This window comes from Schistosoma haematobium, chromosome 3, assembly GCF_000699445.3.
Source record: "Schistosoma haematobium chromosome 3, whole genome shotgun sequence".
Taxonomy (NCBI): domain Eukaryota; kingdom Metazoa; phylum Platyhelminthes; class Trematoda; order Strigeidida; family Schistosomatidae; genus Schistosoma; species Schistosoma haematobium.
This window is the reverse complement of record NC_067198.1, coordinates 44,087,910-44,102,083: the sequence shown is the minus strand read 5'-3', so window position 1 is coordinate 44,102,083 and position 14,174 is coordinate 44,087,910. Positions and strand designations below refer to the sequence as shown.

Here is a 14,174-nt window from a genome sequence, read left to right as displayed (position 1 = left end):
GAATTTTGTGCTGATGAATGTCGTTCAGAAGAATGATGAAAGCTCCACGACCAAACCATCCAGCTCAGAGAACAAAACTCTATCAAAAAAAACGCTATTTTATTCTAAATAAGAACTTTCGTTTAAAGTTGAACGAATAGTTTCACAATATTTGGGCGCCGAGTTAATGTGAGTCATTAAAGAGGAAGAATGTATTTGTAAAATCTCGGAGAAAGAATTTGAAGTAAATCCAACGTTTCACCTGGCAATCTGGTCCAAGCTTTTTCAAGGAAAATATAACCAAACAACAAAATTACCGAATATAAATAGGTACATGCAGCTGCATCCAGACAACGAGTCCTGTAGTGGTTTAGCTTCGAGATACTTTCTTATACTTTGTATATCAACTGTTCTGATAACCGTTATTAAATAAACCTCAACGGTGTATGAATTCAGAAGGCAATGCGAAGCGCTAACTCTAGTTTATTATTGAATAGCGCATATCACAAAACTACAAGTATACCGAGAGAATTTGAGCAGAAAAGCTAATGCGAACGAGAGAGTGAATTTGGAGTTCAATCGATTAATAAGATTCAAGTAAATGATTTATCGAGCGATTGTTAAGCAACTAACATTTAAACTAGAGAGAGGGATGTGTGTAGACTGTCACATGTGATCAAGCATAGATGCTCATATAGACGCGATAATAATAATAAAGACAAATTATTACAGTCCAAATAACACTGTCTATCAGAAAAGGTAATTAAAAGACTTGACAAAATTAACCTTAAACAAGCTTAACTGTAAGAGAGGTGCTATAGTCTCAAAGAAGATGAAACACACATCCTAGCCACCATTCAACTCTGCCTATAACACTTAAAACTTAGTGACACTATCTAGGTAATCCTAACAGGATGCACATGACCAAAATAGACTGATCATTTGTAGTCCTAGACATCAAATGTAAGATTCAAACAATCAATACAAATGGATTAAGCATCGAGTAGAATGTTAATAATTAATATATTCTTTTATTAAATCCTAATAAGTAGAAGAATTGCATTCATTTAATCTGAAGAAGCGGCTGACATTAAATCACGAAACATCAGAAATGCAATGTTTATACTCGTTGGGATATAACAAAAAATATGTGTTCATTTTAAGTTTTGTGTGATATGAATGTGTGCATAATTAAAAATATAATCACTGGTTGAGTTTTATTATCATTTAATGATACTTTTAATAGATGAGATCATGGGCTAATTGAAGCTAGACCACCATGGAAAACCTGGAAGCACTGGACGGTCGTTTCATCCTACTGTGGGACTCCTCAGCAGTGCGCATCCACGATCCCGCCTCGCGAGATTCGAACCCAGGATTGTTGTTATAAAAACAGATATTGTGCACATATTTAAATGTATAAGGTGTCGATTAGTTGTTTTGGCTTAGTTCAGTACTCTTAAGTAGTGTACATTAATGATTCTACCTGGTATTTAACACTTTATATGGTACAAGTTTTGTTAATTTTATACTGTGTTAATTTATAAATTATACTTGTTATGGCCCAAAGCCGCCAATCAGAAGCAGCGAATTATCGGTTGGACCAAGGACGCGTAAAACACGTGCGAGCAGCCCAGAGTCCTGATTGGTCCTGCTTTCCGCCTAGCCCAGTCAGTTAAGTCCAGAACACCAGTCTCAGCCTCAACAATATGAATCATGGATTTCAAACATACGCTGTTTATCTACCAATCAAGCAGACCACAACGTATCATAAAATAGAAAATAACATTTGTACAATATTTGGCCAAATGTGGCTGTGAATGTGGGACGCAGTAACTAATAGACAGGGCATAATTCAAAAATGGTAAAACGTATAATAATGGTTCAGAGGTCAAAATAAAGTTTATAATAAGAGGAATATGAATAGTTTAGTTATTTAACAATTATATGATAAAAATATACGTTTAGTATTGGTCCATAAAAAGATCCCAACATTACCATTCATTGCGTTTATCAAGACCTAACAACACTTAAATCAGTTAACTCTTTAACTGTACTCATTCACTTGATTGGTGGATCACGCAAATTTATACTTCGTCAAATCTGGTATTAGAACTCGAAAAAGGCAGATAAATAGTTTCAAGCCTCAGTTACAACTGAAAATCTTAACTCATGTGATTATGAAAATCAGAGTGAACTGGTTACAAACCGTAATATCCAAAATGACAATAAACTCTTTATAATTAGACCATCCATCTTAAAGGAAGGAGACTATACCATAATAATCCATTTGAACTACGAATATTCACTAGCTTAACATTTTGAAATATCAACGTCATATGCTGTACAAAGTTGAAAATGGGTGATTGCATTGTTGAAATCATATCAACCTATTATTATTGGCTATTAAATTAATGTTACCACATATCATAACATATCGTTTTTAATACCATTATGCTACAACCGATTCCCTTGATTTTTTGAAGCCATGTCACGAAAGAAAGCTCAAAATTCATTATTAACGTTCAATTCAGTATGAACACTACTATAACTGCTTTGAAAACTGGTGAAAAGCATTAAAATTTCTGCTTCTATTTTCACCCATCTATTTAGGCGTAATGATGGACTTCTCGTGGATTGATTTCTGTTCATTATCGAAATACTTTGCTTTTCTACTACCTTAACGTGGTGGTCGGGTTTGACTATGTTGATGTTTCAGGCAAGCTATATTGGCTTGGAGGATTATTCCTTTACGTTCCATCTCGCCAGGCAGGTTGGTCGGACAACGGTATGGTTAAAAGCAGAAAACTTAGAGCTCCATGGAGAAAACGTACTGCTGAATGTAAAGGGGTATGGAAACAGTAAGATGTTTCCCTTAGACAACTAGCTACTGTAGCGATGCTGCCTTCTCACAATGTAAGAAAGGGGTGAGAAGACATCGATCCTAGAAACATTACAGATTACCTTGTCTCCAGTTGTAAGAAGCCTTCATTCAAATAATCGACACAATCAAAATTGGATCCAAGGGAGTTCGATTAAAAAACTTATGCACTGTTGAGGCGTTGGCGATCCACCAATTCAATCCCCAACTCTGAGTGCAAAAACAACACATCCAACCTCTTAACATTCCTTGACCCGAATTCCCTTCTGTAGTATAAATTAGCCCTGCTTTTTTCGACTATTTATTTACGTTCTTTATTTTTTCTTCATATCTGTCAAACGGAAAATTACCCTTCATAATTCTAACCCGTAAATTATTCTGGTCCTCCAAGACCACTGATTATTACGCAACCTCATCTGACATTTAAAGTATCGTATCACTTCACCATACAATCTCTTCTATCCTTCTATAGACATAGATTTACCATACAACTATAAACACGAATGCAAAGCCTAACCAAATGATTTCGTCGAAAAGACTTTCTTCTCCAGATTCTTCTATTCTATTGCAGTTACCTGTTTAAAAAAACAGAGGTTAAGATAAGAAGTAAGACTAACTTCAATGTACACGAGTTCTTTGAAGACGAACTACCTTCATAAAAACTAGTCCTCTGTGACACTCCTGTCGATTTTACGTTAATGAAGCTCCGAAGATATGATTAGACGGAAACCGTTGTTTATTAATAACGACTGAGTTTCGTTTTTGTAAAATGAAATTTCATTGGGCACCGATGACCACTGCAGAACAGCTAAGCACTGTAAAAATGCTTTGTTCTAAGATTCCGTAGTTCTGTGAAAAAGATCGAATTCACAACCATCAGTTCTAATAGGGACCATATTATTCTTAGACTACTGAATCATCATACAGTAGTTCACAGTTCCAACTTCAGTCAATTCCTTATTTATTACCGAAACTATAAGATAACACCAGTGAAAACTGTCTCACTACAATCATGATCGAATTCCATAAAAAACAATGACCTGCTAAATCTCAAAGTTAGTCATTAGAGAGCACGTAGTTTTTACTTATTTAAGTTAAATAGAGGTAACTGCAAAGATGTTCTACGTTCTCTTCAAAACATTTTGGAGGAATAACAAGTACCAACAGACTGGAAAGAAGGATACCTCATCAAGATACCAAAGAAAGGGATCTCGGAGAGTTGAGAACTACAGTGGCATCACACGACTGTCAGTACCAGGAAACATTCCCAACACAGTGCTGTTGAACGGAATAAAGGACTCCGTAGATGCTCAATTTTGATATCAATAGATTGATTTTCGTAAGGATTGGTTGGAGAATCCTGGTTGGTTGCCTATGCTTTACGAGGCGTAAAAGGAGTAGGCAAGTACTGGAGATTCGTGAGACGAAATATTAATTGTTTAATTTCAAGTTCTCCGATCAATATTAGTTAGTAATGTAAACTATAGCCAAATTTTCATCCTTCCCACGAAACACTGCGTGAAGAGTGTAAAATATTTAATTCCCCGATTTTCGGTAAAAAAAAAACTGTTACCATTCCATAAATGCTGCAACATCGATCGTTAAACAGACATGAATAAAATGTTCTTTCTCAATATGCTAATAAAATTATGCGAAAGGTAAGGTAAGAAATCAACAGAAAAAACGAACATATATATTCACAAATTTTTCTATATACAATAGAATGCATAAACGAAGGGAACATAATATTGAAGAAGTGAATATTTACTCTCATTCATACAAATCAAAGTCAATACGTGTGATGTTATAGAATTGTCCATCAGACTTCGTTGATTCACGTATTAAAATATTGTCATCGTCATTAAATGTTCCATCTTGAAGCCACACTTTTAATTGTTCAGATGTGTATGGTCCTTCAATTTCTGTATTTGGTTTATTTGAACGTTTTAAATGCCACATGACTGAGGTATTATTATTACTGCCATCATGGTCAGTACCATCATGTTCTTCAGTTGATTTGATTCCACCTAATAAGCATTTTAGAAATTTGAACATGAATAAGGTCAACTATTTTACAAAATCAACCATACAAGGAAATTAGAAATTGATTGAAGCGATCATTCTTTGCATAGTGTATTTGATCTCAATAATGTTTCTGAGCCTTATGTACAGGATATATATCTTTAGACTGATACGACAAGTTTTATGAGAGTTAATTATTAATTCCACCCAAAAGACAACAAAGTATGTTCTATGCTTACTACAGATGTCATACAATACTTGACTGACACTAGACATTATGACTTGTCATCAGAATTTCCAATAACTAGTTGACATCAGCGACAGTCATAAATACAATTTTGAAGATGATCAGTACCAACTAAGTAGACATTGAAAATTACCCACAGATTTATCAGAAATTCCTATTTTATATCCAAATATGAAACTTAACCAGTTTTGCAAATCTTATAGGTTAATACAAGTTATTAGCCACATATACATGTCGACAAAACAGAAGTGTGACTTAACAAATCGTGCAAGATGTATGAGAGGAATTATATTTAGTTTCGATCCCCTGTATACTGCTATTAATCAACGGAACTAGTGTAATTGCCGATGAAGCTTACAAATTTGTGTAATATCCTATTGTCTACTATTCATTGTTGGGGTAGACCGATAGCTGGATTATATATATAATATAGCCTATTGTTATGGTTTCTCTTATTACGACTCAGCTACTCTTATTGCTTAGTATTCTTGGACACCACTTCACTCGACAAGTCCCCAAATCAGAACACGGTTGAACATGAATGCAATTGCATTTCATATAACAAGGGTGGATGGAAGTAGGAATCAAAATTTTAAAAAATGAGAGCATATTCATGATTTTTACATGGGAAGATTCGATAGTCTCCTCCAAGTACTCCTTAGCGCTGGTTAATCAAGAAATAGCCAATTAGCGTGCCCAAACACAATCCTGCACAAAACATGCTCTGATCCAATATATATCCCTCTAACACTTATGGACGATTAGCTGTGATTCAAAGTGACTATGAGCAAGCTCACTGTCTGAGCAGCTAAAATGTACTACTTCGACTTATGATGTTCTCGCTGTTTAGGGTAAGCAGTACCATTTCGTGACTTTTGTTCGTTTTTAAATTGTTTCCTATTCACTTTACTTCATCTCTTATTAGTTTTCCCTTACAGAATTGATATCGTCTAATAACTGGAACCAAAGCAAGTTTGTGTTCAGTCTTACAGTTTTGCTTTTTTTCAATACAAATAAGTACCTCATAAGATGATCAAGCGAAGAGTTAACAACGTTTAATATTTAATCTAATCGATCAAAAGTATTTAACCATGGAGTGATTCCGGATACATAGCAAGAGAAATAAGGTAAGAAAATATGGAAGGTGATTATAAATACTTTTCTTGAGAAAAGAAATGGTTTTAGCCTGCCTGTAGTTAACACTCTTTAGTGACTGATGTTTTGTAACATTTAAGTGCAAATATCCTTGAAAGGATTAAAATGAGTAGACTGTCTTGATAAACGTTTTCTTCTAGGTCAAACATGGAAACCATAGTTATTTCCTAGATAATAAATATCTTGAAAGTCACTAATTTTAACGTCACCGCGATACGAATTGAAAGTCGCTAACTATATCTAAGTGGACTACAAAAATTCTATTTCATTTAATTTAAATTAATCACGTATTCAGTAGATGTAGCGAAATGTCTTCGAAAATTACAAGACAGTGTTGTCTTGAGAATTTCAAACCAAAACCCTGAAAGCTGTAGTCTTGAATATTACCGCTACGATAATGCTTACTAATTTTATTACAAAGTATAGATTGAAGCTCATTTTTCAGGTAAAAACAACAAACCTTTATCGTCACCTTGCTTTTCATCAAATGCCTGACCGAGGACTTCAAGTTCATCATCTGCTGCGAATTGTTTTGTACATTCTATCAGTTTTTTTATATCGTCGAATGTTTTTTGATAAACATCAAAATCTCCGCCTTGAACAAGTTGGTCAGCTAATTCAGTAACACGAATTAATCCTTCTGGATTGCCGCTAGATGTTTTTTCAAAAAAAAAAACATATATCCGATCTGTCTACGATAACTAAGCGAATGTAGTAAATATAACTTTCAAGGATGAAAATGTTTCTTAGAACAATTTGTCCTGAATATACAAGTATGACTGTTACTACCTAGACATCTCAAGATCCCAGTATATTATGAGTCATACAATGAATATACACTAGTACACATCTGAACTGAATTTGGGTAATATTCCGGTTCCATAACGTGAAGCCACGACATAATGATTAGAAGGTAAAGTGCCTGAATCGCTAAGTCAGAGGGACTATTTTTCAATTCAACTAATTTGGTTTGGACATGGGATTAGTTTTTCTTACCGTTTACATCATGAATGTGAGGGAAAACAGTGTATGAATCTGTTTCACTACCATGTTCTACTAGTGAATGATACATTTATTGAATTTCGAAAGATATGATTGTTGAGAAATAACTATTTTAAGACCGATTTTTCTAAGAACGAGATCTCCAAGTCCTCACATTACCTTGGTCATAGAAAAATAATGTTAGTTTTTATAACCTAAGAGGCTATGACCCCTCTTTTTGTTTATCCGCATTTTCCCAATATTCTGTGAGCAGAGACTTATCTTTTATCTATAGTCTATCTCCACTTAACGTTTTTCAGTACTTGAAAACACTTCCGACCACTTTTTAAATGTAACACCTATTTTAGTACAGACTTGTGTGTGCTAAATAATTACAAATACGGCTGTACCCTTTCAGTAAATGATACTTCCAATTCCGAATGTTTCGATGGGTTTCTCTAATTACATAAAGAGTGAAATATTTCTCCATGATGTTCGTATCATTATTCCTTTTCACCGCTGGTGAATAAATATTAATTTCAAAATTAGAAACAAATGGAACGCTACACTTTAATTCGTATCACAATTTTAATGAGTTGTTTAGACATCGTCTCTAACACAACATGATATACTGGAATACGTATGCCATAACCACAAGTACAACACCATATGTGACACTTACGTCTCAGTTTTAGTTTTCGGATGTTTATTTTGTAGCCAGCGTTGGCTGGCTGAAGCGGACTTCTTAGTATCTGAACAGGCACCCATACGTCTGATACTGCGCAAAACGGTCTCAGAAGGTTGTAAATAAGATAAGAGTTCTTGGTACAAAGCGAGTTTCTCCTCTTTACTTAGCACTTTCCCGCCGAGTTCATCGCTTATCGATGTGTCTTTCAATGAATTCTTTTCCTGGTTTTTCTTGACTTCTAGCCAATTAATATCTTCCAACCAATTATCACGAGCATCAACTTGCTATAATAACAGTAACCGTTAATCATAATTTTTCTACTAACTTTCTTGAAAATGAAAGTGCCAGCGGAATCGAAGTGACCGTCTTCCTCAAGCTCTTCTTTCATGTTAAATGGAGTTATTTTAACTTCATCATCATACTCTAAAGTCGTAGCTTCCTGACCTTGTAGAATAATATACAGTAAACAACCAGATACCATCTATATCTGCTTCATGTAATCGGAAACAATCTTTATCGTTATAGTCTTCTTCATCACTATCCAAAGATGGCTTTGACAATTTTAAAGGTTTTGATAACTCTTCGCTAGTGATCTTACTTCTAGTTAAGTAGCTGGACAAATATGACATACCACACCTAAGCCAGAGCGTTTCGACATGTGACTGGATCTTTATGTTAATAAATAGTCGCCGCCTCCCACGGCTGCAATAAGGAAAAATAACAAAAGTTAGAAACGCATTTAGGTTAATAAACGAAATGCCAAATTTCATCGTTAATCCCTTAAGCATGTACTTGGACCTAAATGTAACCCTAAGTAGATTGCAAAAAGACCATAAGAACGCTATAGTAGGTTTATTTATTTATTTGAACGCATAAACATTAGTACAAGGAGGCACCAAATACATATGCGCCACACAGATCACTTGATTTGTGTGAAGGCTGTGATACTATCCGGGTGTCCAAACTGAAGCAGGTGGACTCCCTAGGGTGCCACACTCAGATCCTTCGACCTAAAGGTCTAATCCATAAGACAGTGAGGCAGCGTGAGGAGATGTAATTCCATGGTAGCCGGTAACCAACAATCGGTTCACACGCCATTTACCCCCTCCCCAGGATCCGGGAGCCCATTTGCACCATTGGTTTGGAATCAGGGTTTCCCAACTACACTAGGTGGATCCTCTATATCCATCGACCCGGTTAAAGTGCCGGACACTCGCTTTTCGTCCAGTCAGTCAGTAACAACGTAGAACTTCGTACGTACGTACATCAGTTCGAGTTGCCACACCACATTAGCACAGAGATGCAGTTGTCGATTCAAATCCCGTAGTGGTAGAGGTAATAAGAGTATAAGCAGTAATCGGGAAGATTAGGGTTTGGAGATGTTATTTAAAGAGTATAATCCAGTGAAATAAATTTGGAAAGAGGAAAAAAGGGACATGAAGAATTCAAAAGATTAGAATTTGGGAGAACACATAGAGTGGATGCACCTGCGCCATTGCAAACGATTTTCAGCCATGTCATTCAGGGTCTCTAACCATCGGTTACTATCATCTCGCGGTCCCCAACCAGGTAGTCTACACCTACCAACATGACTCAGTCCACTTGTCAGTGACTTCATGGACTTGTGCCATGTTTTGGTTTGGCCGCCCCTAGCTTTTTCCAACCTACTCCTATACCACTGAGCATAGCACGTCGAGGTAGTCGGTCGTTGGGCATACGCTTTTCGTCCTCTCAATTTTGTAAACAACACCCTCACCACGTGAAGGCAGTGAGTAGGACTTCCCTGTCAGTGGCTGTACACGCATGGGCGCGCGGATTCACACCACCCCCGCCATACTACGGCACCTCGGGGCTATGACTTAAGAGCTACTGCATACTCCCATACAATTGCCGCAAAGGTCTTCCAACCCTATAGTCTGTGTGTTAGTATTCAACTACGTCCATTCTAAAATCTTTTCGACTTTGTATACAGTGCTTGTTCGTCCTAAACTCTAGCACTGCATGCAAGCAGATAGTCCCTGCCTAAAGAGAGTGAGCTGTTGGAAAAGGTTCGAAGAACTGCAACTAAACTGATCCTCGGAATAGAGAAGCTCCTGTATGATAGCAGACTGGCCAAACTAAACCAATTCTCATTGTCATATAGAAGAACCAGAGGTGACTTGATCACAGTTTTTAAACAACTTAGCGGTAAGTTCGCATCTGATGTGTCCACAATTTTCTTGTCTTCCAAAACAGTAAACTTACGAGGACACTTAAAATGTTCATAAGCCCAGAATAAACTAGTTGTCACCTGACTATCCAGTTGGATCATCAAGGAATGGGATTCATTACCTCAACACATGAATGAAGCTCTGTCTGTCGACGATCTCGACAGGAAGTCGGGTCAACTGAGACCATCATTGCCAGGAATAATACAAGCCACCTACTTGTTTCAGATTGAAACCGAAAAATAGTGCGCTCACTGTATGAAATTCGTGTTGTCTGATTTTAAACGACCATAAGCAGTACAGCTTTCGGCATAGATGAATGGATTATTCCCCAGCAATTCAGTCACGTTTGTCCGAAAGTCCCAGTCTTTTCATATACTCAGACTACTTGACATCGCTCATTGCCATGTACTCCTTGAAATGAATTACTATGAAATCCATGTGCTCATAAATATTTTACTGATACGCTTGTTAACAGGGCTATCTAAATTTTAGCTCTAAAATCTCTTTGTTCCAAACGGTGTTTAAAACTTTAAGCTTCTTGACTAATTACACTTGCGAGTAATAACCTGGGTAGATGTTTGAATATTCAGAAGATTACAGATTTTCGTTGAGTGAATCTTAAAACTTAACTGGATAATGGGAAAGTCTGGACTTTATTAAGGACTAATAAAACCATCTTATTGACGTATTCTTTGGAGGCTGGATGACAGTTTCAAATAGACCGCCTATCTTACCTGTTGGAACAGAAACTAAGACATTGTAACATCCAAAATACAATATCTTTACCATGAGCTTGTCTGAACCAGTAGATGTTCTTGTGCGAGCTTTTTGTTGTTTTCATTCAGCAAGTAAAATTCCGAAATTTTTAAAAAAGTTAAAATCCTTCGTAGTTTAATTATTTGGAATCTAGTGGAGTCAAAAAACAATGACCCTGCTAAAAGACATGCACGCGATCTGCAGTTAGTGGAATCTGTAATCAGAAATGTACTGTCTGAAGAGGTTAGAGGCGAGACCCAACCAAGAAGTATCTTAAAGTTGGTACTCAGAAATTTCGAAGAAATAGACATAACATTGAATAACGCACTCAAAACTCGTGATCTAAATATTCGTATCCGACTAGATTAGCCTCATGAAGATCGAATCAAGTGGAAGTTAAGAACTCGAAAGCTGAATGGAGAAACGAACCTTACTATTAAGGTTTTTCGGGTAGTTAGGTCTTGGAAGCCAATGCTTCTGAGACCTGTATGGGTAGAACGAATAATTCCCTATATATGTGCTATATGAACGCCCGTAGTCTTCGAAATAAAACGTCCGAATTAAGTTTGATGGTGGATGAATTAAATCTCGATATAACTGTCGTCACAGAAACTTGGCTCACCGTAGATATAGACTGTTCTCCCATCATTGCAGGTTACATCTGCATTAGAAGTGATAGAGTTCTAAGTCGTAAGGGAGGATGCATAATGTTGTACGTTATGGATCATTTGAGAATACAATCAATCATATCGGAGACGCATGTTAGTGGTACATGTGAGGTAGCATGTTGTTAAGTCCAGAAACAGGTTAGTGATCGCAGAAGAAATATACTGTAGTCCGTGTTGTCCTGCTGACGACTTTATCTTAGGACACATCTGTTCTTGGAGTAAGGCAGAATGTTGTCTTATCATTAGAGACTTCAACGCGCCACATGTCAACTGGATAGAGTTTACAGATCCAGGTGGGGGGTTTCGACAGAGACCTTCTATCAACCATTATTCTATGTGCACTTGTACAATGTATCGCGGAATCGACACATATTGACTAGGAACATAAACCATCATTGATAGACCTTGTCCTCACACCACTGTGGGGATGTAATCGACATTCAGCACCTTCACCCACTAGTGAATAGTGATCACGTTGTACTGTGAGTTTTGGACAGATGGCATACAATTAGTATCTGCTCCACCCTATCCCAATATCTGTCGAGCTAATATTCCGGCAGTTAGAGACTGTGCTATCCTATATAACTGTTCGATCAATGCAGATGGATTTATCGGAGACGAATGGAATAAGTTTAAGGCCATATTCGAGCCCGTAACATCACCGTTTATCCCATGGTCAGCACGTAAGCTATCACATTGACCACTATGGATTAATAAGGAAACCTGAAATCTGTTGAAGCGTAGGAAACACTTCTGCGACTTATTCTTGTTAACGGGACACGCATCTCTAAGTATGAATATCTAAAAATCCGGAATATATGTAAAAAGACCATCGCCAAATCCCGTACTACTTACGAAAGACAGTTGGCATATGATAAACATAGTTGTCCGAAACGACTGTTTTCGTATGTTAAACGGCGAGCAGAACCTAGAGATGGTATTCCCCCATTACTATTACATGAAAATTCAGATTTACTGGCCGAACCAAATTAGGCAAAAGCTGAGACTTTTTCAAACTGTTTTAGCGAATTCTATTCTACGTTTATTGTTACAAATACTTGTCTCAATCACACAGAGATAACAGCCATTGGATCTGTACAGGTGACCGAGGAAACTGTTCTTCCACTGATATCTAACCCCAAACCTTGTAAGTTACAGGGCCCTGGCGGGTTACATCCAAGACTGCTGTCATCTCTCGTGGACATCACTTCAAGATAACTCTCGATGTTCTTCAGCATTGCAATGGAGCTGCTGTCAAAGGTATTCGTGCGTTATGATCACTTTGCCGAGCGTTCAAATGCTTTGACGAGGAAATGTTTCAGATTTTATATTCCATCTATGTAAGACCACACTTAGAGTAATGTATCCAAGCAACTGGCCCTTGTCTGATAAAGGATATTAACTCACTTGAGCATGTTCAGCATGTGGGAACAAAATTAGTGAAGGGTTTTTCTAAACTCCTTAACGATGAGCGCTTAAAACGCCTAAATCTTTCCTTTTGTCGTATCGTAGGACGCGAGGTGACCTTATGCTGGCATTTCATATCTTAGATCATGATTTGGGTGTTAATATGTCTTTTCTTCTCGCTCCGTCCAGCACTAATAATCTCTGAGATCATAGCAAGAAGGTTCATAAACCGCGATCTAATAAACCTAATGTGGGGTCCCGTTTTTCTCATCGAGTAGTCAATAGTTGGAACGCCTCACTCGAACAAATGGTACCAGTCCCATCAGTGAATATTTTTAAGGAGAAGCTGGATCTTCACTGGAAGGCAATTTGTCAGGATTAACACAGGTTTACCAACCTACTATCCTTATTGCTGAAGACTGAAGAACATTTCGCTCAACGGGCTTTCGTATTTAGTAGCATTGGATCACCAATGCCTCTAATTAGTGGTCAAGTTACCTTTCACAAATGAAAAAGAAATGTTAATAAATTATTTTGAAACGCTACCCCAAACCCTTAATAATAAGTTAAGTTTAATCTTTATGGACTCCTGGGAAGTCGCTTGGGCTACCTTAGTCGGAAGCAAATCCCAAAATTTGACTACTCGTAAAGAGTAGAAGGTGTGTCAACATTCCATTCCGTTATATAATGTCGCTAACTTCTCTCTGTATCCCCTTAGGTTTGGGCTGGGGCTGAGCCTAAGTAGGTATTTTTGAGGATGTTCAGGAGTTTTTGAGATGCTGTAAGTTGTTAAAAAGCCACCTCAGAGACACTTATGCTCCAACGGGCAAAGATACATTGACCAGAAGGGTTCCTCATGAAGTCTGAAGTTGAGTCGTCGGACCTATTGCATGGCTCATCTGTGGATAGAAACAAATGTATTTCCAGTTTTTGGATCGGGGAACAAACACTAAATGATATGAATACACAAATAAAGAAACCAGGACAAACAATCGAAACCATTTTGGGGACATTATTTCACGACACCCAAAGTTTGTAAAATACTAGCATTTAGTTTTGTCCCTAATTTGCTATATAAACCACAAGCTTTTGTTTGATGTGTGATTCGTCTCCATACCCTTTTCTTTCATGAAGCTGTTGTAATTTAAACGTGACCTTTTGTTCTCCTTGTTTCTACACA

The 14,174-nt window shown here is 37.1% G+C and overlaps 1 protein-coding gene across 2 annotated transcripts; it reads right to left on the bottom strand.

The window, feature by feature from the left end:
* Positions 1-2,023: 2,023 nt before the first annotated feature.
* CD2BP2_3 (CD2 antigen cytoplasmic tail-binding protein 2) lies at positions 2,024-10,897 on the bottom strand. 2 transcript variants are annotated; one of them, XM_051213936.1, is made up of 8 exons: positions 10,794-10,897; positions 8,585-8,655; positions 8,432-8,546; positions 8,279-8,397; positions 7,948-8,237; positions 6,745-6,935; positions 3,478-4,887; positions 2,024-3,435 (listed from the first exon to the last, which is right to left on the bottom strand). In XM_051213936.1, exons 2-7 carry the CDS (start codon positions 8,609-8,611, stop codon positions 4,631-4,633), a joined length of 999 nt encoding a protein of 332 aa, XP_051069956.1. In that variant the 5' UTR covers positions 8,612-8,655; positions 10,794-10,897; the 3' UTR covers positions 2,024-3,435; positions 3,478-4,630. The 2 variants fall into 2 exon arrangements, with proteins under 2 accessions (XP_051069956.1, XP_051069957.1); XM_051213937.1 differs by lacking the exon at positions 2,024-3,435 and adding an exon at positions 10,416-10,588 and having other exon boundaries at positions 8,279-8,546; positions 10,621-10,881.
* Between the last annotated feature and the right edge of the window lie 3,277 nt (positions 10,898-14,174).

What these genes read in the sequence shown, in the direction of transcription:
- CD2BP2_3 (XM_051213936.1), bottom strand. Translation starts at nt 8,611, where the DNA reads ATGTCGAAACGCTCTGGCTTAGGTGTG. An exon ending in AACGCTCTGGCTTAGGTGTG is followed by an intron (nt 8,547 to 8,584) that starts GTATGTCATATT and finishes ACTAGAAGTAAG; the next exon opens with ATCACTAGCGAAGAGTTATC. An exon ending in CCGAAAACTAAAACTGAGAC is followed by an intron (nt 6,936 to 7,947) that starts GTAAGTGTCACA and finishes AAAAACATCTAG; the next exon opens with CGGCAATCCAGAAGGATTAA.